This window comes from Anser brachyrhynchus (assembly GCF_964034855.1).
Source record: "Anser brachyrhynchus genome assembly, chromosome: 7".
Taxonomy (NCBI): domain Eukaryota; kingdom Metazoa; phylum Chordata; class Aves; order Anseriformes; family Anatidae; genus Anser; species Anser brachyrhynchus.
Window position 1 is genome coordinate 27,037,892 of NC_137701.1, and position 22,577 is coordinate 27,060,468.

General features: G+C 43.9%; 1 protein-coding gene across 8 annotated transcripts in view; it reads left to right on the top strand.

Annotated features, from left to right (window-relative positions):
* Nucleotides 1–22,577, top strand: part of SEMA5B (semaphorin 5B) — a 270,791-nt gene that overhangs the window by 157,201 nt on the left and 91,013 nt on the right. For 7 of the 8 annotated variants that reach the window (XR_013954042.1, XM_080601339.1, XM_080601337.1 and 4 more), the window contains one exon: nucleotides 6,034–6,079. Coding sequence is in view for 7 of the 8 variants with exons in the window: in XM_080601339.1 (XP_080457465.1) it covers nucleotides 6,034–6,079 (46 nt within the window). In the remaining variant the exon portion in view is untranslated. Of the gene's footprint in view, nucleotides 1–2,757; nucleotides 5,220–6,033; nucleotides 6,080–22,577 lie in introns of those variants that run through there. The other variant, XM_080601338.1, reaches the window with a different exon arrangement.

Genomic DNA, 22,577 nt, shown 5'->3' on the forward strand with positions numbered 1-22,577 from the left:
ATCACGGAGAAATGTTGCTTTGGGGAAAGCAATTGCTCATACAGCAACTGCATCATATTATCGCGTGCCATTTAGTATGGTTCTCTGTTGAACATCTATTGATTTTTAAGAAAGAATGATAGACCGGACAAGTTTTTCTTCAATAGAAACAAAATTACTGGTGAATAGGGATCCAGCCTGCGAGAGATGCTGGCTCACCACCTTTTCCCCAGCAGGTGTATGCAAGGTCCCTCAAATGAATCCCTCAAGCAGCATTTGCAAAGGGATCGTCAGGTCACACTGGGGCAGGCACTTAATTAACTCCTTCTGAGAGCAAAGGCCAGATCCTCCTGCAGGGGCAGGGTTTCTTGGGATGGCTGGCTGTTTCAGAGGTGTGGATAACCATCTGAAAAGTTCAGCCACAGCTGGACCTGCGTAGAGGCACTGGGCGGTAATCTAGCGTGAGATTTGGTAGCCAAGAGCCCTGGGCTCTGCTCTCGATTCTATCGCTGCCTTGCTGTGTTCTTTGGAGAAGGTCACTTAACCTTTCTCTGGCTCATTTTCTCCATTAGTATAAGGGGGGGATGATACTAACCAGCTCGCAGGGAGTCCTGAAGCATGACTAAGCTGTGTTTGTCGTGCACTGTGCAAGCGCAAAGTACGTCTGAGGCCTCCAGGAGCAAAGATGGGAAGAGCTGACAGGAGCTGCTGGCTCCCTGCCCGAGGTTCAGCCCCAGAACTCGGCTCCCAGGGGTACCGGGAGGGAGCACGAGGTTTGTCACATGCATAATTCTGGGTCTTGTTTTGCATTGCCCAAAGGACCCTGCTCTGTTAATTATTTTTCTTATTATCTACGCTGCGACAGTTGAATCCCTCCTGCAGACCTGGCACCTGGTTGCAGCCCAATCATGGGGAATCCCTTCCCGGAGCACCAGAGCACACCTGAAATCTCCAGTAGCTCACCTGGGCTGTGCTGGGTGCCTTTCAGTGCAGTAATAGCCCCAAAGGAGGAGAGTGACTCTTCACTCAGTCCCCTTTAGCTTTGTCTAAAAGCATTTTTTTAGCATGATCGAACATTGTCAGCTTCTGTGGGCTTTGTTTCCACTTGCAGGACAACTGTGTGCGTGCAAAGAGAGGGGGGCTTGAGACAGCCTGGGCTGTAAGGAGGGAGGGGCAAGCTTCTCACATCTGCTTTAAGTGCTGGAAAGCAGCAACGTGCAAGTGGGTGGGCATAAATTTAGGTGATGCAGACCAGCTGAGATAAGGTAACGTACTGTTGGGCTCTTGTGCTCATGTCAGGGTCCTGAGAGGTGCAGGTGGTGGCCAGTATTAGGGAGCTCGTGGCTCCAGAGTTGCTGGCAGGGGTTGTTCTGAAGCACAGGGAGTTATCTCACCTGCTTGGTGAACGTGGAGGGGGGCAGCGGTGGGAAACGTGAACAAACCTTGCTGATTTTAATACAAATAATAATCTGAAGCTAGAGTAACCTTTCATTTACACCTGTTCATTAGCTGCGGGGAAGGCCCTCCTGATCTACCACAGCTGAACTGAAAAGCATGCTCTTTTTTAATTAGAAGGAAGCATCTTTTTGTCATCAGACAGAAGCAGTGCCTGAAAAGAGGGCTCTGCTCAGCACTGCAAACAAGTCCATCTGTAGCTTGCATCTGAAGCATGTTGCAGCCCTCATCATTTCAGAACTCCTTAAAGGAAGGGTTTCAGCTTTTCCTCAAGCACTCTTGTTGTGCAGCATCCCACTGGAAAAGCCTAGTTTGTCTCGGAGCTCTGTTGCTTGCTGGTGTTGTAGACGAAGTACTTTGCCTTCACTGCAAATTGTTTCAAGGCCACGCGACATGTGAACGAGTGCATGGGCATCGCGTTGCAAAGTTCACCCAAGGTGCGCTTGGCTGTAAGAAATAAACACTGACTAAGCAGCTTTGACTTGGGAATGTCGTGGCAAGTGGATTTAAGTGGATGTATTCTTCCAGCCTTTAAAATACATCTCAGCTGCTCTCCTGCTGTTCTGGTACGTATGCTTTGTGGTACCAGGCACAGTGAGCGCTTAATCATTTTATAAGGCAGCCAAATACAAATTACAAAGCCAATTAACAAATACTTTCCTCTACAGGATTTATACTGCAGCTTGGCTCTGTCCATAGGCAGACTAGCGTAGAGGGCACTGTTTGAGAAATAAAGTACTTCAGTTTATAGCCAATTTCCAAGAGTTTAAATGGCACTTCAGCACAGGCTTAAATGCTGTGCCCCACTTTTGGGGGTAAGTTATTCTCTCAAGCAGGGCACAGAGTATGGGACCAGGAGATGAGCTCCTGTTTGAGCTGCAGATATGCTCTGTGATGTTGGCTGGGTTGCTTACTCTGTGCTTTAAATTTAAATGAGAATTATGTCTCTTTTTCACTCTTCTGCATGTGTTCAGATGGCAAATTTTTCAAGTTTAGGTTGGATAGATTAGGAGGGTCTTTACACCAGCTAACATCATATACCTGAGCTGGGGGCTAACACACTCCCCTGCAGTCAGAGGGGCCAGTGAGAGGAGCCACTCTCCGCTTGGTGCTGTAGGCTTCTGCTGGGAATCAGCCTCCAGAGGAGCCACCACCATCCCACTCTGTGTCTAAGGCAGCAACACCATGGTCTTGGCTGAGACTTCAGGCTATCACTGATTAACATGGACATCTTCAGAAGTGCACAGATGTTATGAGTAATAAGGTTAGTAGTTGTGAGCAACAAAGTTAGTAGCAATAACAATTAGCAATGTGAGGCACCTTACAATGTATATAATAGCGTTTATCCCAGAATACTTAGAAGAGTTTAGCCTTTTGTTCTGGAGATGGCTGAAATGCAGCTGACTCTGGGATGAAAGAGAGCTTTCGTTGTAAAACTGTGGAGTGAAGGTGCGTGACCTTTCAGAACAGAGAGTAAGAGGGTTGTCCTATCCCTCCAGGTTTGCGCACCAGCTTCCTGTATGGGCGAAGGAGGTTATTAGAATAGCTGGTTGCACCAAGCAATTGCTCTTCTGGTGTAGTCCAGAGGGGCTTAATTTAAGAGAGAAAGGAATTAGCCAACATTTACAAGATAAAGTGGGGGAAAAAAAAGACCAAGAGAGCACCTCATCTATTCATGCAGAGATCTCGGTGTTCTCATATATTTCTTAATCCTGCTCTTCCAGCTGCTTTAAATTATAGTTCAGCAAGGTATTAAACAGACATAACTTCAAATACGAACAGAAAAAAGACACAAATGGGGCAATTCTAGGTACAATAAACCATGCCTGTCATTCAGAGACCTTGTTCATTCTTGGCCCGAAATTGCATTTAGAATGCAATTCATAACAATGGCACTGTCTTATTCAGCAGATCTTTCCCCTCGGCTTTTCTCTCCTCGTATAGTTGTACAGAACAAGTATGGTTAGAAGAAGGTGTTATTAATTACGGATTAGCCGGTTCTAGCCGGGCAGGTCGGCTGGTGTCTCTGGTAGCCTAGTCTGCCTAAGGGCGTTCATATTGCTGCTGATGAGACGTGAGAAGGATCAAACAAACAAAAAGAAACTGCCAGTGGCTGTGCAGCCACCAGGTAAAACAAGCTGATGAAAAATGAAGGGAAACCCTCCTTGCTGTAAGAAAGCTACAAGGTCAGGTTTAGAGAGGTGAGGTTAGTGGGAAGCTTTTCAAGATCGTCGTGCTTCTCACATTAATACTGTGTTTCTGCCTGCTTTAGGTGTCAGCCACCCGAGTGATCTCACCACTAATGCTTTGCTCAGGTGCTGCGCAGCAGTCACCGAGAGGACAGAAACTGGCTTTATTTAAATGGACACTAATTCCTGTCTGCATCTGTTTTGGCTGGGTGCAAGGAAAACCGTGTCCTTTAGCTACATCTTTTCCATTAAATATATTTTGGTTGAATTTGCTGTGCAGTACTACTGGGGAAAAAAACTAATATTAAAATTTATTACTCAGTCAAACTGTCCAGCTTTTTACAAGACTGAAACAAGGAGCTGGAATCTGCTGTATGACTTCCAAAATCAATGCATTTAAATAGCATGCTTAACAACAGGATAGCAACTTCAAATCCCTGGTTATGAGAACTTTCTCCTTAGGGTGTTGTAACACTGGAGGCCAGTGACATGCTTAATTTCTGCAGGAGAAGGCTTATTCCATGATATCTCATGTCCTGGAATTGCATTAGTATTTTGGTGAGAGCAGCATGTGCTTCTAGGCAGATCAGTCACTGGAGGAGAATTTTCCTCCATTTTGAGATTTTAGCTGTATGTAGGCTTAGTGCCTCTGGTCAGCTGCATGCATCTGCAGGGCATAATATTTAAGTCTGTAGCTGATGCCAGAGAGTTAATAACAAATTACCTGGGAAAGTGTGCAGTCCTTAGAGACAGAGTAAGGTTTCAGAATATGTAAGAGCTGCTGGATCTCAGGTGATAGGACTAGGACAGAAGATGGAGGTTTTGTGTATTTCTCTGCATACTTACAGGAGGTATAATAATTACTGATACATTTTGTTCAGATATTGCTAATGGGACTCATTCTTCCCTGGGTAAGCAGTCCCAGTATAGAATAGGACAGAGGTGGTGCAAATCAGAGCTACATTGGCTGAAGATCTGGTACCAAGAGTTTGATTTTCAAGGTCCCTCATCATCCTTGTCCCCACCCATCTTTATTGACAGTCTGCAGTGGTTGAGATCCTTTGATTTATTTATAGAACTGGGGCAAAATATACAGACAACTCTATGATTATGACTTCCATGATATTCAAGTGGGAGATAACAGAAAAAGGAAAAATTGCTCAAGCCTCTTAGTGGTCATTGTGACCCCATATGAATTTCTCATGTGTGGAAGTTTGAGTAACTTTCTTTGCTTGGGCAGAGTGAGCTGCTGCTGACTACAGACTCAAATCAACGCTCTTCAAAAGAGTCCTTAGGACCTTTTCATCACTATAAGAGCTTTCCATTGACTTCTTGACCTCACTGACGTAGGACTTGCACTTGCGTTTTTGGTAGGTAGGGGAATGTCTGTAGACTAGCACTTATAGGGTGGGTGAAGCTCTACCACCAAAGCTGCACTTTCTGCTGCTTAAACAGAGCCACCACAAAAACATTGTTCACCTGGTATAATATAAATATGTCTTCTCTGGGAGGTTGTGGTGACAGGGATGTTGGAAAAGGATCACAGCTCTTCACACCGATGAAGATGACAGATGGGATGCAAAAATATGAAGCTAGGTATGGCCAAAAGCCTCAAGCACACAATCAAGTCCATATGGCTTAATACATGTCAGCTGATTGCTGGTAACTGCATTGTCTTAGCAAGCAAAAATGTGAGATAAAACCTGTTAACTAAGACTCTTCCATAGATGCTTATGCAAATATGTCTTCCTCCCTATTTGTGTTGGGATATGAACATGCGGAGGGAGGGCTGCAGGAGCTCAGCTGATGTGTTGTATCTCATGCTGCAGTGACTTCTGTCAGGAATTCCCTTGCTTTGCCTTTGGAGATGTGATGACAGGAGGACTGGGAGTATCTGCAGTCACTGCCTTGATTTCCCTGCTGGTTTTCTGTGCAGAGAGATTCTGCTGAGAAGTATCTGTCCTCTCCTCCTCCTTTTCCACAAAGTCCATCTGCAAGGATAGGCCTGGGGGGGCATACTGCAGGAGGCAGCTTTGCTCCAGCTGACTTCTATCCAACCCCAGTTTTCTCAGTATGCAGTAAAAAACATGAACACAGCCCTTACAGGGCTTCGACCAAAGCCCTTTGAGGGTCTTGAAACAGACTCCGTTTTGTTGGGATTTCAATGTGGGCCTCCATTACGAGGTTTGGAGTATTTTACTCCAGACCTGCTCAGAGCTTTGCTAAAAGGCTTACTAAGACAAATGAACAAGGGACATATTACTATTTTTACATTCTTCGGAGAGAAATTCTAACAGGCCCTTGTTGTCCATAGAAATGGATAACCAAAAACTATTACTTGTGTTTATAACTTCTCCCTCCCTTCTTTTGATAGCCTAACAATTTGTATTTCTTCTGCTTGCTCATGCAGGAACTACCTCTTCAGACTTAGTCTACACAACGTTTCTCTCATTCAGGTATGTTCACTTTTTACTCTCTTGTTTTATTTGACTTGCTAACAATGTTCTGTAGTATTTGACGTATGTTTTCAGAAGCCTGTAGAGAGTAAATTTACAGAGTGGTGGAGCAGGGAGAGGACAAAATCAGAACCTAGTGCTTATTTCCACTCCTGTGATAATGCTGGGGGAAGGCTCTTGTACACTTGCCCATTTGGACAGCGCTCTCCGTTCTTGATTCTTGAGTGTTTGGGTGGTAACAGGATGTGCCAAAAATATGGCACCTTAAAGGAACAAAGCATGTAGTGTAACTGATACAGGCTTAAACAAAACAATTGATAACAATCCTCCTTCATTAGAGGAGATGTTGACAACACGTAGGAAAAGCTTTTACTGTTCTTGTCCATCCCCATTTTGAGTCTATGTTGGCCCCCATGACCATGGACTGCTGAGAAACTGTTCTGCTGAATGCATTGCTAAAACCAGGGTTGGACTTGCAAGCATTCAACAGGCGAAATGGGTAGCAAAATATATATTAACCATGGCAGAGTGGAGGTAAAGCAGCTGAAGTCTGAAGGGGTTTGCAAATGTCTAGCAGTATTAGGACTTTCCTCCCACTGCACTGAAACTGGAATTGAAAGATGCAGCAAATATGGTTGATGGAAACTCCAATCTTTAAATTAATAAATACCTACGTTCTGGGAAATTTCCTATGTTCTACAGTTGCTAGAGCACCAAGGATGTATTCAGCATTTTTCAGACGGAAGGAAGGGTCTTCTTGCTCTGCCTGGCTATGTAAAGAAGCCATGAGGCTAGTATTGCCAGCTATTCCCATGTGCACAAGCCTTGTGCTGTTCGTAGGGGGTACAAGTATAGATGGAGAGAAGAAAAGATGTTTAATGGTTGTAAAATGCATTGAATCTTCCTTTAAAAGGAAAACAAAGTCCGGAGTTACCAATGACAACAATAAAGAGTTAGAGAAGCTGATACTCCCATTTGGCAGGAGTTTTCCTTTGCAGAGCTGTATTAGCATGACTGGAAGGATTCCAGCGAGCACACAGGAGAGGGAAGTCTCTGTAGTTATGCAAGATGCCATACCTTCTGCAGTGCCTGTGATCACACTGCCTGACACAGCCTCTTTTGCTCATCAGATGAGGGGTCCCCTTTCCACGAAACCCAGTCGTGAATTTCCTTACACGCTTCTGAAGTCAGGCTTGGCTCGGGCCCTTTTCAGTGCAGCAAATTTCCTTTCCTACATGGCAAAAAAATGGGAAGTCTCCTTCTATGGCACTGGAGGATGCTGTGGGATCTCCGGGTTAACATAATGAGCTTAGTTTGCTCCTGCTTTCTGGGTGTATCCGGTCACTTTGCCAAGACTTTTTGCATGACAAAGAGAGCATGGAATTATGTTGACACACGTGTTGGGAATGATGGAAGCGATTGTTTCCCGACCTAATGGTTGCCTAAGTAGCTGCTTGGCTTGTCTCCATAAAGCACATGATGCAGCTTAGAGGCACCCCCTCCCACCTTCCCCTCGCCGTGCATCATTTTAAAGATCAGATCAGAAAAGGAGACAAGAAATGCAGGGAATTTGCAGTTAGACCTATGGAGAGAGAGAACGCAGTTTAAGAAGTAATCGCAGTGCTAATTTGGGTTGTTCTGTATCTCCTCTTTGTAGCTAAAATACGGTGTGGATCTCGTCAGACCTGATCTGGGGGTAGTTTTTCTCCTTGAAACCGTGGTCTGATTTATTTCTGCTCATGGGACTTACTCTTCAGGTTGCCAGTGGTGCTGAATCTACCTCAAGGTGCAGGATTGTGTTGGCAGATATCTGCTCCCTGTTTGTACTACCGTGAGGTGAAGGCAGAAGCATGAGGAGAACAGTTTTTGGAGGCAGCAGGGTGTGCTGGCTGTGGGCAGAGCCTGGAAGCAGGAGGAATACACCTCTCTACAGCAGCGCTGGGCGAAGTTTAAAGCTGGTTTTCACTGAGAGCTCTCGTGCAATCTGCTGTATCCCTTGGCTGTACCGTCCCTGGGGAAAAGCCAAGGGCACATTTCAGCCCCACAGCAGTCATGGAAAGGAGAGGAGGCCAGGGGGCTCCTGTGAAGGAGAAGATGCCTAATCAGCTTTTCAGCAAGGGTGGCAACCGCCCCTCGCTGAAGCAATGCCCTGGTGCCACCACTTGCTTGCACAGCACATTCAGTACTTCGGGCTCTCGTTCTGTAATGGGGAGATTTACTAGCCTGCTCTGCCTAATGCATGTTTTCCGTGACGGTTATCTTTTCTTTAACAAGAAAATGAGTATTTCCTGCCATTGAGCAGGTCATAAAGTTTTTCATCATAACATTACTTTATTCAATGCTTTTCAATGGGTATAAATTCTCCTTTTTCGGGATTATAATCCCCTTTATGTCTATTGCATATCACAAGAGCAGTGTTAACTATGTCGTTACTCACTGATTTTAGAGAGCTCTCAGACTTTCAAAGGCTGCTTTTTCCTTCTACCTGTTGAATGACTGTGGGTGGCTTTCATTTAAGCCCAGTGCTATTAAAAAGAGCAAGAGTTCTCCATCGACTTCAAGGATCTTTTTGTGAAACCATCACTCCTGAAAATATGTTTCAGGAGTCTTTAGTTCCAGAAGCTAAAGTTCTGGTATTACTTCTGAATCCGAGCTGGACTGCCATGAGTATAAATTTGGTTTTGTGATCTCCCCAGAAGAGAACCTTGTGGAGCGCCATGCAGCCATTCCACAGGGCTGGGGTAGGAAGTTACTGTCTTTGAACTGCGGCAGACTAAAAGGCAATATTTAGCATTATGCGGGCAAGGTACTGCATAAGACCCATGTAAAAAGATAGCATTACCCAGTAGAGCAGTTGTGATTTCAGGGGAGGAGAGGAAGATTTTAGAATGTGTCAGCTTCTGGACTACGTTATACTTTCATAACGGGGTAGCTTCCTTATCTTTCTTAGCTCCCAACTCTTTGTTTTGGGTTTCTTCTCCTGAACTAGATGCTTTTATCCCTGCTTTTCTGCTGTGTTCCAAAGCTTGCTCTTGACTTGGATTTTTTCTGTTGGTTCTTCTGAGGTTGTTACTCCAAGAACTGTGGCACCGAGCTTTTACGTGAGAACTGGCGAGCAGAACAAGCTCGTTTCCTGGTAGAACAGTTCTCTGGGCTTTTTTTCCCTCTCTTTGTTTCTGAAATGTGTTTCAGCAGTTCCATTTGGGACCTGAGAAAAACCTTTCACCACTTGAGTGTTATTTGCAAGAAAAACTTTGGTGGTGGTGATTTTTTCTTGTGAGAAAAAAAGTTTGGCTGAATGTCAACATCCAGAAGGAAATTGGGGCCAAGGTATTTTGGGGATCGCTTGTGATTTTGTTTGCCTTGGCCTTTCTTGCCAAAATTGAGGCACATTGTTAGTGAATTTCTGAAAATCAGCATCTTGACATGCCCCAGGTGGGGTATCCAAAAGCACCTGTTAATTTTGGAAACTTTGGCATATAGCATTGAAATTCTTGCAGCGGTAAAAGTAACATAGTTTTAAAATGGATACTGCTGTTAATCTTTTAGCATCTCTTTTATACAAAATCCATGTAACGTTTCATCTCCATCTTTAAACTCCCCTTTTGTATGCATTATAAGCTCTAAATACTAGACATTTCATAGAACACGTTTTTAAAATGATGTGCGCTTGGAGCACATGCTGTTTAATTTATGCATGGGCCTGAAACAAGGTTAGCTCCTAATCTGCAGCTTTCACAGTGAGGCCATAGAAAAGTCTGTTTTATACTGGAGTTTGTAATTAATGGAGTAGGTGGAAGGGTCATTTTAAAAACATAAGCCTTTGAGCAAATTTTAAAAAATGCACGGTGCTGATTAGGTCTTCTTAGCAAGGAATGCTACTCTCTGGTGTGCATTAAAAGCAGGCTACTTGGCAGGCATTTCATAAGTCCCAGTACGGTGCCTACCCCCTGTTCACCCTGATTTTACCTGGAATTTAAATTTCTCAATAGAAATGAGTGGGAAATGATTTTTCCATCTCCAAAACCTTTTCGAGATGCCAAGATATTTTGCACTGTGATGAAAATAAGACTTTTTGACATCTTTGTAAAATCTAAAAGAAAAGGAGGTAGACACGTGGTTGCTTGGGATGAAAATATTCTGGGTCAGGTTTTTTTCTGAAGTGACTAGAGAGAGGATTTAAATGTGCGTTTTTCTCATCTCAAGTGATTAACTTGGTTTGTTTGGGGCATCTTCCCTTTCCCGTTCCCTTTCCCATTCCCTTTCCCTGTGACCAAAATTTGCCCTCTGGACCCAAGAGGCCCTTCCAGACTTTCTTCTAATAAGTTTAATAGAAGCTGTTAGGATTTCATAAAATGTTTTGATTCCAATTATTTCTTTTAATGGAAGATGTTTTGTGAAACAGTTTCTAACCAGCTCTTTGTTGTTTGTTTACTCACCAGTTATATCAGCTTAATAGCATTTAAAATACTTTAGGAGTATTCAGTCCCTTTCTTAAAAATAAACCATATTTTAACAGAATATGGAAGAATAAAAAAGAGTGTACCTGTTGGAAAACTATTTGGAAGACATGCTATTGCACTTTTTAATTCACGCTGAAATTTTGAGATTAAAACATGTTTTAATAAGCAATATCATTTTTTGTCCTCTTGAGTGAGAACTAAGTTCAGAAGACAGCATTGTACTTCTCGGATAGTCGGAATTTGGGATGCTTGCCTGTGGGGTTACGCAGTGCCCAGTACCAGCAGAGCTGTCAGCAGCTAGATCTCCAGTTTCCTAACTACAAAACACCGGGATGCTAAAAAACACATCAACTCCAAATTGATAAACTGGCAGCACGTACATCCCTGTGAGCTCTTCTGAGCATGTTATGCAGTCACCGGGGCTAAACTTTATGAATTTTCAGGACTGCTGAAAGTATAAGGCTTAAACCCGAGCTGGAAGTTAGCAATGTGTCTGAGCAGCAGTAGCTCTGAAAGCTTGATGTGAAGCTTGCTGAAATCAATTTCTTTCTGTTGATATCATGGGGTTTTGCAATGGGTGTTTTTCTTCAAACCTAAAATAGGAACGAAGTGTTTCCATATGGCCCTGTAGCAGATGAACTGCAGCTCTGTATCCAGTGCATTTCCGGTAGAGACTGTTTTACTCCGGTTTTTCTGCCCTTGCTCTAAGAAGCAGAAACATCTCTGCTACGGAGGGGAGGCTCCCAAAACCGAGCAGCTGCTCCTCGAGTTACACTTCCCTCCCTGCCAGTCCCTGGAGGGCTCTCTGTCTCCGTGGCACAGTCACTGGTAAGCCGACAGTGCCTGTCAACAACGTGTAGTTAATAATAATAAAACTTGCCCCTCGGTCCTAAATATGCCACGTAGCAGCAAATAGAACAGCTTTTGTGTTTTACACTTTGAATCCAACAAACCAAGCATTAACTTGTCAGAGAACTGTGGAATGGCTCGGGTTGGAAGGGACCTCAAGGATCGTCTGGTTCCCCCGCCCCTGCTCTGGGCAGGGCTGCCACCTACCACTTCGGGTTGCCCAAGGCCCCGTCCAACCTCACCTCCACAGACGGGATCCACAGCTCCTCCGGGCAACCTGTTCCAGTGCCTCACATCCCCAGATGACGTGGGGCTTGCAGGCTCGGCCCGCTGGTGGTGAGGGAAACTTCACGTGCCCAGCGCATCTGTGTGCTGTTTGCTCCCTTGTGAGACGGGGATGTAGCACTTCTTCATAGAGCGGTGCGAGTTTTGTCAGTAAAAACAGGTGAACGTGTGGTATTTCACATTTACTTGCAAGCACATCCTTGGGTCAGAGCCATTCATTTTTTTCAAAATATCCTTTTAAAAATCTAGAGGAAACCATGTATCGACATGACAGCACGAACCTACACATGCTCAATAGCAGGCCCAAGTTTGCTGAAGGTATTTATCTGTTCAATCTAGTTGTAGTGTCAAGATTATCGTCCAATTTAAAATCCAGTTTGGGAAGTCATTTTGGGAAAGAGTGAGAACACTTTGCCTAGCTTTGTGTAACACGAAGCCACCTGACAGGAGCTCCATTTTGAGATGTTTTGAAATAAGCTGCATTTCCCAGAAGTCATTTTCTTAAAAGCAGTTTATTATTTGTTTCTTGCAGATTCCCAGATACTTCTTTGAATTATGTGGTGCATATTCCTAGATAAAACATTTCTTTCTTTATTTTTAGGCCAGTGCAGTTCCCTCATTTAAAAACATAATCAAAACCTCTACAAGAGCAGATGCAGTCTTTAATATGTGGCTCATAGCTGAGTTATGATTGTCACATATTTTATCAGTATGCTACATTTTTTATTAACAGATTAACATATAAATCTATTCATAAATCACCTTCCGAAGCTGCACCTCAAACCTCTCACTCTCAGCCTAGAGGTTTAAAGCTATTCCATAATAAAGCTTATATTGGCTGAACAAACTTTCTGGCAAATTCAGCTTTTTATTCTGATGGTTTCAGGTTCCCAAATCAAATCTATTCCCTGAATACACCCCTCCTTAAAATGACAGATCAAGAGCTAGACTGTAGCTTTCAGGTACAGTTTTCCCTTCGCAGGATTTATTTAAGAGAGAATTTCTACCCAGAGTGGGAGATGGCAGAAGAAAACCAGGCATGTCAAACAGGGGGTGGCCACGTCTGGAGGCCACACTTCATTCTCCAAGGATGCACTTCTCCAACTGAGTGAGGACTGCAGGGAACTGTGGTCTTTAAAAGGCTCTGGCATGAGCCACTGGGAACCAGTTTTGTCCTGATGTTACTCATCAGCTGAAATGCAGAGAGCAGGGGAAGCAAATCTCTTGTCACACTACATGGTGGTGAGTGATTTCTGAACACAACATCCTCTCTGTCTGAAAGAACCCAACTCAGGAGTCCATTTATATCTAGCAAAGCTTTTAAGCCCATGTTTAGCTTTAAATAAATGCCTATTTTCTTTTGAGAACTGTCAAAGTTAAGAACACGCTGCATGCTCCACTGAGTGAGAATAATTTCAATATGTGCATTAATAGATTTGCTAAACTGTCTCAGAGTGCACTGCTTAGTTGTAATCAATACAATTGCCCTTTAAAACAAGTATTTAGGCATTGGGAAGTTCTCATATATATGTTTACATATATATTTACACATACATGTATGTATGTACACATACACATGAGGATCATACATACATATATAGGGTTGCATAGCATGTATAAAAGGTTCAGGAGCCATAGTTGTTTGCATTCATGCTTGGCACTGAGCAGGGCAGCTTGCTCGGAGTCAGTGAAGGTGAGGGAGACGATTTACGTCCAGAGGGGAACGAGCCTGTTAGGCTCACAGGGGCAGGTGAGGCGTGCAGGAGGACTGTCAGCTGTGGATTGTCAGCCTGCTTTCCCGGAGAATTTGTCAGTTGTCATTACCTCCTTCCCTGCCTCACCTCACTTAAATGCCAAAATTACTACAGGGGTATTGGTCTTTGTCAGCAAATATTATGAGCAGGATTCAGAAACTGAGAATTTAATTAGCTGCTGAAGTCACTTACTGATAACAGTGGCATATTGGGCTCTTTATTTGATAAAACCTTGTCAGGCATTTTATGTATAAGAAATGAAGACTAATGTTCTTATTCCTTGCAACTTACAGTCAGGACCATTAAACATCCTTATACAGAGAAGAAAAAAAAAAGGAAAATGAGAAAAAGAAATCTCATGGACTTCTCCTTTCTTGACACCAGTGTTGCTTCTGTATCTTTGCCAAATATATTTCTGCTCTTCCATTTGCTCTTGTTTTCTCTGTGGGCAGCTTCTCACTTCAATGCCCCAGGAGGCTCTCGGAGACCTGCGTGTGCTGGTGCCCCGTCCCCTGCCCTGCCCACGCCTCCATCCGCTGCTGCTGCCAACAAGCCAGCTCTGCGGGACCTCCTGGCAGCCAAAGCAGCCTCTTGTTAGAGGCTGCACCTTAACTAAATCATCATTTATATAAACTGAGTTTAATACGAAAATATTAACGTATAAATAATATAAATATTATTTATATTATTATCTATTATTATTTACTACTTTATTATTTTAGGGATGTGGGGTGTTCTTAGATATGGAAGAGTTTTATTCTCTAGCTGGGAATCCTGGCTTGCCACAAGGCAGAGAAAGCAACTCTACTGCCCCAATTAGGATGGGCTTGTTAATTTAAGCTGTAAGAGAGGACAGGTTGAATGCAGCACCTCCGCCTAGGAGCAGTGGATGTGGCAGCAGTGACGTGCTGAGCTTCACATGCCAACCCAGGGCTCGCCCAGCCAGCTCCCACTTGTGCCCTCGGGAGGGGAGGCGATGCCTCCCGCGGCCTCTCCCCAGTTCAGCGAGCTGAGCTCTGCGGAGGTGCTGAGCAGACGATGGCTGGAGCCCAGCGGAGGAGCTCGGCGAGCTGGGGAGAGGTCCTGGCACCCCATTGCATCTGCTGCAAAGTCAGAAGGGAGAGAAGTTGTTGGTAATACAAGGCACTGCATCTTATAACGCCAACAATGGAGTATCTGGGCCAATTACTGCAAAAAAGCATCTTTTTTTAAAGACTGAGATACAGGGAAATATCTACATTTTATACTCAAAGCAGAGCTTAAGAGAGATTTAAATGATTCATGTCCCTTGCGCTGGCTCTCTGCACAGGATTAAGTTTGACCCTGATAGCATCCAGTCATTTATAATGAGAGCATTAAAAAATCACCATTTATTGATTTGCACCTCTCTAAAAGGACCCATGGATGACCTCATATGTTTCCCTTAAAACCAGCCGTTGAGCTCTTAGAAAAAAAGAAATGAATTATTTTGTAGTAAATACATTTCATGTCAGTGCATGCATTTTTCCCCTGGATAAATAATCCTAGTTTCTCTGTTAGTAACAGTTTAGCCAATGTGTGTTTTACAGCTTCTTTTAAACGTAATGGTTCTGAATGACTAATAGGAAGGGGATTATTGGAGCCGGGAGCTATTCAGCAGTCACTAACATGGCCTGCACAGCTGTTACCATCAACCCAGAGCTGAGACGGGAACAGTTCGCTCATCAGTCCCTCAGGACATCGATCCTGTCCCAGCATGGCAGGCACAGCTTCCCTCCATCCTTTGAAAGCCTCGGAGAGCTTTGGCCTCGAAGGTTTTACCTGCCTTCCCCAGGCTGTACCTGTGAAGGAGGGCAAGGAAATCTGGCTGTGGGGTTGTAAACGGGTTGCTGGGTGCCACCACAGCTTCAACGGTCTAGAGGAACAGTACCTTACAGATATTCTACTGTCACTAAAACACTTCTTTCATCTAAAAGTTACCACACCGTGGTTATATCCGTCTGATATGCTTTTATTGGTAACAGGACCAAGTTATGCTCTTCTGAGACTGGGGAGACCAAGCACGGGGAGTCAGTGGAAAGAGATGTGTAGAAATATTTTGTATTTCTGTCCATTCTCTACAAGGAGAGCCTAGGTAGCATGGACTATTTCAGACAGGAGGCAAAGCATGGCTTGAGTTTTTGAGAGTGTTTTATTTCCTTGGAAGTAAAATAAAAAGGAATAACAGGGCTGCAGCCGTTTGGATAGGCTGCAAGGGTGCCCAAAGAGAAGTGATTTAAGCTTTATTAGGCATGACAAAAAAGTTCTGAAGTTAGCCTGGGAGTGTTAAGAGACAAACTGCAGTTGCCTAAGGGGAGAGGATTTTGATGCATGGGACAGAAAGGAATGATCAATGGTTCATAAATATACTAGTGGTAAACACAGTGACAGGAGAAAAAATGTATGTGGCTAATATAATTGTTACAAATTTAGCAGCTTTTGCTATGAAATCAGTTACCGAGGATTTAAGAACAAGGCTTTTTTTTTTCCTTTCTTTTTTTCTTTTCTTTAAAGACAAGATAAATGTAAAAGCATTGAAAACCACCAAAAAGGAGTCTGACAGAACAAGCACAAAGAAGTACACTGCGTTAAGCCTGTTGGAGAATCATTTTGTATTCCCCTATCTTAATTATAAGCCGTATTCTCAAAACTCATTTGTAGAAAGCTTGACCTTGGTGGAGGTCAGACACAAACGTGGTGGAAGGGAGGTAAGGGAAGAGACAGGTGGCGGAGGGAATGCAAGGGCAGGACTCGAAGTGAAGAAAATTGGAAAATAAATCCCGTGTTGGCAGGAGCGTGCAAACTGGAGAGCAGAACAGAGGAGCTGGGAGGAAGGAATAAAAGACACTGCATCAGAGTCTCCTTTGCAGGAGAAGGAGCAAATAAATTCCTGGTTGAGCTGAAGCTTGGCAGAGCTCACTACGGCATCAGGTGCTGACGTCTGGTGTTGGAGAAGAGGAGGCAAAAGCAAGGCAAACTGTGACAGACCAAGCAGGGAGTCTGAAGGCATCTGTTCCCCAGCCTTAGGAGGAAGCTAGGTGGATTGATGCTACGCGCAGCAGTGGGGCTCTGGCCACTTAGAGCAGCAGCAGGCGGGAAGCGCTTCCAGCCGGGCCTGGAAGGCGTTAGGTACACCCGAATTTTTGCTGGTGGGAAAGGAGAGGGGCAGACAGCCATCTTCCCTAACCCGGCAGTCCAGTTTCCATTTCGACTGTGGAGCATTTCCATTCTGCAGCGATAAAAGAGAGGCTTGAGCACTGATTCTTGATAAATCAACCGCATTACTTTTATCCAGACTGGCTGCTAGTGCTTCTCCGAGAGAAGCGTTCGATTTTGTATTGATCAGGTGCTGAACACAACCACTGCATGTGCTGCTGGTGATGTGATGGCATTTGGAACGTAAAGCCTTTGATCTAGATGTAAAGAAAAGTGGAGATTTGGGTCCTGTCGGCCTTGTCATTTCCCCCCTGACCACTGGAAGTGTTGCTGCATCTCACAGAGGTAAGGCCGTAGATAACTGTAGCCTGCTCAGAGCCTTCCAGTGTATTTAGGACTGGATGGATGTTGGCTTCACACCTAATTGGAATTGCTGGGAAGAGGAGTTGGGGGAAGTGTACAGGGAATTCAGCACTGTTGGTTCTTCACTTTCTCAGTATTTAAGTGTTCCTTGCTGATGGAGCACAGATGGTCTTAGATTAAGGAAAAAACATGCCAGAACTGCAGGCTAGGTTCAGACTGGGGAGTTAAGCTTGACATGAAATAAGCAGAAGGCTGTAATTAGCTTATCAAGAGCATTAGGCACCTGGCGGAGGAAAGCAGGTATGAAATGCACAATGTAGCTATGGAACAATTAAAAAAGATACTGAAATCTGTTTTACGAAGCATGGGGGTGCTTTTCATTGCTGACTTCCTCTTCCAGCCCAGCCTGGTAGCATCTGAAAAGTTCTACTGATTCTTGGTTATCAATGGTTTATCAGAAGTAACATTTTCTGACAGCTCGTGATTGTGAGCACCAAACCTCATAGAAGCCAGAGAGGCTAAAGGTCAAAATCTAGGTGCATTGCCAAAAACTTTCCTGGAAAGGTTGCACCACACTTGCTTGTGCACCATGTGCGCTCCCTGACTGCAAGTATCAGTCATCTCACCGATCCCTTCTGTTCTTTCTGCCTGTTTTTTTGCAGCCACCTGTCGTCTTTCACCCTAACCCTGGGGTTCAGGCTCAATGGGGAGAGGATTGCCATTTAATTGTAAGCAGAAATGCCCATCGGAGTGCAGCTCAGTGTTCAGTGTGCTACCACAGTATGCGTCCAAACCCTGCTGTCTAGGAACAGGATTCTGGATTCTTTCTCTAGATCTGGGAAACAAACAGAAATTCAGATATGTATGCTGAATTGAATAGAGAAAGTGCAAAGACTCCTTTTTTCTTAAGCTGAGGACTTAGAATTTGTTTTGCCCATATTCTTGAAGCTGAAAAGCTGTTCTTTAAAATGGGGAAGAGCAGAAGGGAAAGTCTGGTTTCATTTTCGGTCCCCATGCAGCTTAGGCTCAGGCAGCATCTCTGTTCTTACGCTGCCTTGCGAAACTTTCCCAGTCTCTCTGGCTTGCTCAAAACTGGCCCTGGCTAATTAAAGTAATCTCAAAGCTTTCCTTTGGTCTCAATAGTGCATCTTTCACTTAATTAAAGATTTCCAGTGCCTTTTTTCCCTTTTGGTTGCACTACAGCAAGCTTAAGTGCACAACCAGAAAAGAATGTTGATAGGGTAAGTTGAATCACATCCACCTTTTATTTGTTTAATTGCACACTGCCCCCTTTTTTCAAGCCAAGACAGGATTCAACCCATGCTCAACCTCTTATACGATTTTAATGAGAATATATTGCAGTGTTTGTCATCTGAAAGAGTATTAGGCCCCCACTAATGCAATAGATGTGATTTCCCTAAAGAAAAACAGGAGGCACAGAACAGTGAAAATGTCATCCTGAGTTCTTCATTAGTCTCTTTAATATTGCAAGATATGCTGATTTTGATTCCTGAATCTCAGCCTAATTGTTGGGAGAATCAGATCCAAATTGGGCATTTCCTCAAACTTATTTTAGCTCCTTCTCAAAGCAAACAAGTAAATGCTGAACAAGTATTTTCAGTGATGTAACCTGGAGAGGAATAAAGAATGCAAGACTTCCCCACTTTAGAAAGCTGATAATACACAGAGGTTTCACATGTGATTCGGTGATTACATTTTTGATTTGAAGCATATATAGGGAGCTTGCTTTTCATAGATGAACTCTTAATGTGGGTATACAAAAATGCACTCAGTTGACTGTGCAGGATTTGTCCAGTCTGTCTCAGAAGTGGAAAAAAGCAAAGCGTGTATAGTGGAGAACCCTTAACATCTCTACATAGCAGTGAGCTTCAAAGAGACACAATGGCAAAGAAACCCAGAGCAGAAAAATGAAGGAGAATAAAATAGCCTTGCTTGATGCAGAAGTACAAAGGAGACTATAGCCATGGTAAATTGATTTTGTACTGAATATGGGCTGGTCCATTGGGAGGGTTTTTGAACCTCCTATTCCAGAAATCATTGTGCAAAACAGTGAGAGGAGGCTGCTTAGAAGTCTTGTCACATCCATCAGTGGAGCACACAAAGAGGAAGGAGGGATTTAGCTGTGAATGGCGACTCTGCCAGAGAACATAAAGGGGTGGAGATGGACATCTTTTGGCGGTAGAGGGGCCTCGAAGGAGGAATTGTCCCCACTTTACCAAAGGCGACCATTGCTGTGACTCCATTCTTAGTGGCTTCTTAGAAATAGCTTGTTGTACTTTGTAGCTACTGAAGAAAAAAAAATACAAAACCTGTTCTTTACAGAACAATCGGTGCTGGAGGTGTGAGAAAGCGCTGGGTGGTGCCCACCTGGCCAGTGCCAACCACACCTTCACACGGATCAGCTGTACGTGGATTCCTGACCCGTTCTTGACTGCAGTGAATTTTTCTTTAATCATTTCTGACTGAGTATATTTTAACTTCTTTATTTATTTTATTGATTTACCATATAATCTTACATCTTTGTAATCTCCAGTATATTTAGTAAATGTTTGTTGTCATAAGCTATAAAGTGAATGTGAGATGGCAAGAAACCAAATTCCACTGTGGATGTTAATTACCCAATATGCTAAAAGTCTCCTCTCAGTTTCTGTATGCTTTTGATCTTCAGTAATAGGAAACACTGTAAGTCATCCTTCACTAACATCTTCTGTGCTGTTTTCCAGTTCTGGGTGTTGTCATTCATTCTCAACTGGCTACAGGCGAGAGCTTTAAGGTCTTTTTTCACTTTGCATGCCAAATGTCCCCGTTAACTAAGGCTGTCAATTTGCATTTGGCCCTATCCGTGCTTTTGCACACTTAAAAGCAATAGAAATATCCAGTGGATTAAGTTTTCAAAGAGAAGGTGAGTATTCCCATATAGCACTTGCAACTAAATCATTGCCGTGTTAAGCTTTCAAGCTACATGAAGTACATCATCAGCAAAATGAAATCATTGCCTGAGCCTGGCATTTTTCTTTACATAGAACGATAAAAATACAAATAGTAGATAGTGGAAACAGAAATCCAGTGCCATCTTTATCTCTGTTCTCCAGAGCTGTATCTTTCTTCCAAAGTAACATCTGGGCATGTTCATCTAGCATTGCTGCATAAATATGTTGCTGTTGGTGTACGCTCAGCATATAGCCACAGCACAGTGTGTATTCCTGTTTCGTTTACCCTTATAGGCAGCGCTGCAATCCGATCTGTTGCTAAAACCTGTAATTTGGGCATCATCCCTGGCTGCCACGAGCCCTTCAGTCCAGGTATAGCATCTCTTAAGGCACACCCTTCGCTCCCTGTGTGACGAGGTCACCAGTGTCTTTGCACCCTTCCACCCATTTCCCTTTCTCTGGGGCAGGAGCTCGCTGCTTGCTCGCCAGGAGCCCTGTGTCGCCGGGATGTGCTCCCAGCGCAGGAGGGAGGCTGTGAGAGATTTAAAGCATTTTACTTTGCACTTGAGACAGGACAGAAGTGTGAGCAGAGAGAGTTGCCACGACTGAGGTGATGTGCAGTGGCTCATCAGGCTGGGATAACTGGATCAAAGGCAGAAGAGCTTGCCTGCGAGGAGGCTGAGCCCCAGTTCTGGCAGGGGCCAGTCCAGACGTGCGCACAGTTAGAGAACATAAGGTGGGAGGACAGGCTCGTCTCTAAACCGGTGAGGCTTAGGAGTGAAAACAGTCAGTCCTGGAAGCTCCCCTCCCCATCCGAGGGGTGCAGATGTACACCATTTTTGTCATCCTTGTGCAGCTGGGGATCCGGGGCTGAGGAACTGGAGCCTGTTGATACTGCATTTCTCATGGCTCAGGATGTGGTAAGAGTCCGTGAGATACAGGGGAACGTGAATACCAAAAAATGGTGTCCTTTGGAACTGAGCTAAGATCTGTTGTTAAAAGGAGAAAGCCCTTCTTTCTGATGAATTTTGCCTTCCTTACTGTGCCAGAGCGTGGCATCCCCATCTGGTCTGGTGTAGGTTCAGCAATCTATGAACGCCAGGCCAAAATCCATCACAGGACAGCAAGAGCCTGATGTTTGTTCACAGAGAAAAGATCTGATCCTGAGATTAAGGTTATGGGAACTGGGACCCGCTGATTTTTTTGCCTGTTTGCCAGCCTTTGTCCTCTGAGCGTTACATTTTGAGGCCTTCCCAGATGGTCGTGGCCCAGCCACTCCAGCAGAGTCATGCAGCTGGGCCCGGCTGTTGATGTGCATGTTGGGTACTTCGTTTAAACTGAACTTAGAGCTTGAGTTTTACTGCAGCCTGAAGGCTCTCAGATCACTTAAGGGAAATCAATTAATTTGATGAAACACCGAGCAATTCCCTTCATCCAAGTCCCCCCCATTCAAATTGACCAAATCCTTCGGCCATCCCTCATACCTGTCACTGCACGCAGTGGTGACCTGCAACGTGCGTAGTGCACGATGAAGCAGAACTATTTATTGAAGCTTCCCATTATGTCATTTTGGTATTAGTTATCTGTTTATCAGGCATGTTTATCACAGTTTTAATAAATTACCTGCGTTGGAGCTTCAGAAATGGCCTCTAGGGAATTAAGCTCCTGCGCTCTATTATTAAGAAGTTGGATTTCAATAAGTTATTATTTATGGAGCGCTATAAATGTGCCTCGTCCTTGAGAAACAAAAGCCAATGCTTCAAAAAGGAATTTCACTTTCCACTTTTAGACTGAGGCAACAGGTCTTTATGGAGAAGTCCTGGAGGATTTAATAGGGAAGAAGTAACTAAAGTGATGTAGAAATGTTTTTTACAGTATGCTTAATAGAAACCTAAGTTAAACAAGAACTTTTTCATGAATTTTCTGGACCCAGCCTATAGAAATGACTTTCAGAAAGCTTTTTATTTCTTAGTGCTGTAAGAATCAGTGCTTACCAATTTCTTCGAAATGCTGTAGAATTTGCCTGGGGGAGGGTAGATTAACACTGGTGCTGTCTTCTGTGGAGACTGCAAGGTATATAGAAACAGAGAAATAAACTTAAATATGGATTTGTCATTATCAGCAAGAATTCTATGGGTTGCATTTTAGAGGTACAATACATGTTTATCAGTATGGATGAGAAGGCTAAGGCTGACATCATGTAGGGAAATAAAGTGGCCTCTGAATTGTCATTGCCTAAAGGACTTGTCCTGCACCCTAATTTAGCAAAGTCCTTAAGTATGTGATTAAGCTAAACTGGCCTAGTAGGGCATGTAAATATGTCCATTGAAGTTGGCAGGTATTAAAATACAGTGTAGAAGCATGGTCCCTTCATAATCCCCTCTCCCCAGACTTGGAGAAGAGTTTCCATACCTTGCTGTGAGATGAGCTGATCACAGAGCAATTTCTAAATGTATATAAGAAATACAGATTTAGGGCTGGTGTAAGGAACGCAGGAAGCCACCTTTGGAGCAAGTCTTTCTTTCCAGAGGTACGTTTCTCTCAACATAGTAGTGCCTTGTGCAGTTATTGGGAAGGAAGACATAAAGAAATACACAGCGAAAGAAACGATTCTGCCAGCTCAGGTCTCCAGTGCACAACGGCTGCCATCCCACAGCAC